Below are 4,004 nucleotides of genomic sequence, written 5' to 3'. Positions count from 1 at the left end.
AACAAACAATAAGGATCAAGCGTGTAACAATAACAAACAGTAGGAACCTTCCGAATTAAAAAATAAGTTATGAACCAAACGTGCAAATTACCCCAAACCATAGGGATTATTCGTGTAATTTACTCTAATTAATATAATCACAAGTTGTATTTGTTAACATCCATTAAAGGGCAATACTATAATTGGGGATTATGGGGACCATCTCCCATGTGGCTGTCGTCAGAACAATAAGTCAACTCCATTTTTCTAGAATAAATATGTAAGAAAAGTTGGAAAGGATGATTTGCAGAAGGAAAAGAAAAGATAGAAAGATGGCCAGTTCATGCTCTAATCAATATGTCAGAGAGGAGGTTGGAGAAGAATACCCATACCCATACCCATAACATGTTTGTGCACCCAATTTTGTTACCTTCAAGCTGAGTGGTAGGGATGATTATGATTTGTGGAAGACGCAGATGCTATGTCTCTTAAAGAGTCATGATATGTGTGGTTTCATCGATGGAATATTTGTAAGCCCTGAAACCAGTAGTAGTGTTTCCGGGAAGGAGAAACTGGGTGCGATCACATTCACTGGCTGTGGACAAGATCAGATGCCTTAGTTAAAGGTTGGATTCTTGGTTCTCTCTCTAAACAAACACTCAGGCATGTATTGGATCGTCTTTCAGAAAAACCCCATCAAGAAAGAAATGCAGCTGATTTCAATGCAAAAGATATATGGGATGAACTTCAGACTCTGTATGATCTTTCAGTTCGCCCACAACTACAGAGTATGAATGGTCCTACCGTGCTTCCACAAGAGACCGATGAAGGTACAGTTTACAAATCTACCCCCGTGTCCCAAATACTAGTGAAATTGACGTTTTTGTCGGAGAGGATTTGACTAGGTGATTAATTTAGATAAATTTATAATTAGACAAAAATTTTAGTCAGCGAAACACTTGTTTAGATAAAGAAGGTAATAATAGAGAGAAAGTGAAGTCTCTTTAGTTATATGCGTGCAAAACGTTTCCAAAAGCAGTTCCCCAATCAAGAAACAGCATATGATATGGTTCCTATTTGTCGCTTTTCTGTTTGAATGTTGAGGTACCTTGTAACATCAACATACATCTCTTTTTTTCTCTTATATCGTACGTCCTTAATTAAAATCCCAAATGATCACGTATTTTAAAGTACTGGACATATATTCTCTGTCTTGTAGTTTTCTATACCCTGATAACAAAACCATGCAAATTTAGGTAAACAACGAGACAAAGGAGCAGATGATCACAAAAGATTGTACAAGTATATTCTATCAAGAGATTGGGAGCGTGTTGCTACATTTTTGAACGAAGAAGTAGTTACAGTGATAGACAAAATCACCAATAATGGAAGCACAGCACTCCATGTAGCAGTTGGGACTTCTAAGGACCTGGAATTCATACAGAAAATGTTGGAAAGGGCACCAGAGAGCACACTACTAATGGATGTGCTGAATTCAGATGGAAGCACGCTGCTTCATGTTGCAGCTATCGTTGGCAACACCGAAGCTGCTGAGATGCTGTTGGAAAGAAGCCCAGATTTGTTGTTTGCTAAGGACTACGAGGGTCACACACCACTAGCCTTAGCTCTTTCTAATATGCATAGCCAGACGTCTCAGCTTCTGTTGCGACACATCATTACTAACAGGGAGGAGGGGGATTCTATGCTTTCGGGAAGAAGTGGTGATGAGCTTCTAGTTCTGGTCATTTCTTCTAAAGATTTTGGTAAGTGTCGACTATCGGATTCTAATTAATTCCAGTATTAAAAAACTAATCATGTAATTGATATCTTTATCTACGGAATACATGTAGACTTGGCATACCATTTGGCGAGGCATTACAGAACATTACATAGTGACGCTGTGCTAATGGCTCTAGCTCAAAATTTCCCATGCGAACCCAATATATTGGAAAAGTATTTAGGTTTGCTGATTTTTATGTTGCGCTGCATGTTTCTTTACCTTTTCAATTTATCATAAGGCCTCTCTAACGTACTCTTATTGTACTCCATATTTCGTATGTTGAAGGGACTGAGATACTAAAATGGAAAATAGCCGGTGGTCTGGAAACCGCTTTTGATTATATGGGCCCGTTACGTGGTTTCGGGGTGGAAAAAGCAATAAGGCTGTTCATTGCCGGTAGGTCATGTGTTGATATATTGTTGGATTACTCTTCCTGTATTCGCAGCAACTTTTAACTTCTTGGTTGCAGAATTTATATATCATAATTCTAACAATTTTTCATATCGCATAATGCAGGGATTTTAATGATTTTAACGCTTTTCGTGGTAATCCCTTGGATGTTAGGTAAGATGAATTAACAATAACCATTATTGTATAAGCAAAATTATTAGAGAGAAAAAGGTCTATTTCTTTGTTTGACATGCTGATTTGGGTCTATGTTGCAGTGTGGCCATTTATTAAGGAGAAAGTTCGAATTCATAATGAAGCCACCCGATTATTAAGGAGAGTATGTGTTTTAATACATGTATCGAGTGACCCCAACACGGAACATCACTATTACACAAATCCGCTTTTTGAAGCGACAAGACAAAACGCATATGAAATTGTAGGAAAAATTGTGTCTAGATTCCCAAATGCAATTTGGAGTGTCAATAAAGATGGTCATAACATTATTCAATATGCCGTTCAGAAAAGGTCTACAACCTCCTATATCAGATGAGTGAACATAAGAATGTTTATAGAACAATGAGAGACTCTTCTGGCAACAACCTTTTGCATTTGGCTGCAAGATTAGCACCTACAAACAAACTGAATCTTATATCAGGGGCGGCTTTACAAATTCAACGTGAACTACAGTGGTTCAAGGTACGCATCTTTGATGATTAAAAAATTTTAATCTTATTCCACATACATGATGTTTTAAGACCAAATAGATATTATTCATAAAGCATGGTTAACCTATTGTAATTGTGTAGGAAGTTGAAGGATTTGTATGTCCTTTAAACACCACACAAAAGAACTCTTTTGATGAAACACCACAAATGGTATTTACAAGAGAACACAAGGAGTTGGTGATTGAGGGAGAAAAATGGATGAAGGCCACTGCCGAGTCGTACACAATTTCTGCAGCATTAATCACCACCATTGTGTTTGCAGCGGCTATTACAGTGCCAGGAGGAAACAATCAGGACAAAGGGACACCAATTTTTACCAACAACACCGCCTTCACAGTATTTGCAATATCAGATGCCGTATCATTATTCTCAGCTGTTACGTCATTGTTAATGTTTTTGTCGATTCTGACTGCACGTTTTGCTGAACAAGATTTTCTCTTCAAGTTGCCCACAAAGTTAATAATTGGTTTGGCCACCTTGTTCATCTCAACGACAACCATGATAATAGCTTTTGGGGCAACTTTGTACCTTGTGTTTGGCCAAAACAACTCAAGGATTCTTATTCCAATAGTTGTGTTGACATGCCTACCAATTACTTCTTTTATGACGCTGCAGTTCCCCTTAATCATAGAGTTGATGAGTGCAACATATGGTCGTAGTATTTTTGGAAAGAAGAATCCTGCATATGGTTATGACGAGTTTGGGTTGATAATAGATCATCGCTTCTATTAGTTCTTTCCACACGATTATAGTACGATGGATTGAATAGAGGTGGAAAATACCTAAAATTCATTTTGAATTAAATGTGTCAAGGTTGGTCTCTACTTTGTAATATGATAGTTATTTAAGGTATTAAAAGTAGAAATGGTTCTAAATGTTCTAAATATTGTATATCCATTCCTATAATTCAAAAAAAAAAAAAAAAAAAAAAAAAAAAAAAAAAAACTTAACAAAATACAACTATCAACTTTAATGATATTTAGTTTACGGTTTTGCGAAAGCACATTTGCTTTCCATAGAATCATTATCCGATTTTATTGTAGTCCTTATAATCCCATTACGACACAATCTAAATAGAAAAATACTCAAATCCTTATATTATGAACCGGGATCCCTTTCTTCTTGGACGT

At 36.7% G+C, this 4,004-nt stretch overlaps 2 protein-coding genes across 2 annotated transcripts; both read left to right on the top strand.

The window, feature by feature from the left end:
• The first annotated feature begins 294 nt into the window (after window positions 1–294).
• On the top strand, window positions 295–3,749 carry LOC145004021 (uncharacterized). The gene is made up of 7 exons (XM_078962925.1): window positions 295–809; window positions 1,236–1,742; window positions 1,830–1,940; window positions 2,045–2,155; window positions 2,276–2,323; window positions 2,425–2,845; window positions 2,956–3,749. The coding sequence occupies exons 1-6, from the start codon at window positions 770–772 to the stop codon at window positions 2,697–2,699; spliced, it is 1,092 nt and encodes a 363-aa protein (XP_078819051.1). The 5' UTR covers window positions 295–769; the 3' UTR covers window positions 2,700–2,845; window positions 2,956–3,749.
• Window positions 2,726–3,606, top strand: LOC145006850 (uncharacterized). Its single transcript, XM_078965885.1, has 2 exons — window positions 2,726–2,845; window positions 2,956–3,606. Exons 1-2 carry the CDS (start codon window positions 2,726–2,728, stop codon window positions 3,604–3,606), a joined length of 771 nt encoding a protein of 256 aa, XP_078822011.1.
• Window positions 3,750–4,004: the final 255 nt, after the last annotated feature.

The sequence above is a fragment of the Lactuca saligna genome, chromosome 7 (assembly GCF_052625555.1).
Source record: "Lactuca saligna cultivar CGN05327 chromosome 7, ASM5262555v1, whole genome shotgun sequence".
NCBI lineage: Eukaryota > Viridiplantae > Streptophyta > Magnoliopsida > Asterales > Asteraceae > Lactuca > Lactuca saligna.
Note: the sequence above shows the minus strand (reverse complement) of the source record. Positions and strands in the feature narration are given on the sequence as shown.

Excerpts from the sequence above, each read along its gene's own strand:
- LOC145004021 (XM_078962925.1), top strand. The coding sequence starts at position 770 with ATGAATGGTCCTACCGTGCTTCCACAAGAGACCGATGAAG. Across the intron at positions 1,743-1,829 it reads CATTTCTTCTAAAGATTTTG|ACTTGGCATACCATTTGGCG; the intron begins GTAAGTGTCGAC and ends GAATACATGTAG. Across the intron at positions 2,324-2,424 it reads GGTAATCCCTTGGATGTTAG|TGTGGCCATTTATTAAGGAG; the intron begins GTAAGATGAATT and ends TCTATGTTGCAG.
- LOC145006850 (XM_078965885.1), top strand. The coding sequence starts at position 2,726 with ATGAGAGACTCTTCTGGCAACAACCTTTTGCATTTGGCTGCAAGATTA. Across the intron at positions 2,846-2,955 it reads GTGAACTACAGTGGTTCAAG|GAAGTTGAAGGATTTGTATG; the intron begins GTACGCATCTTT and ends GTAATTGTGTAG.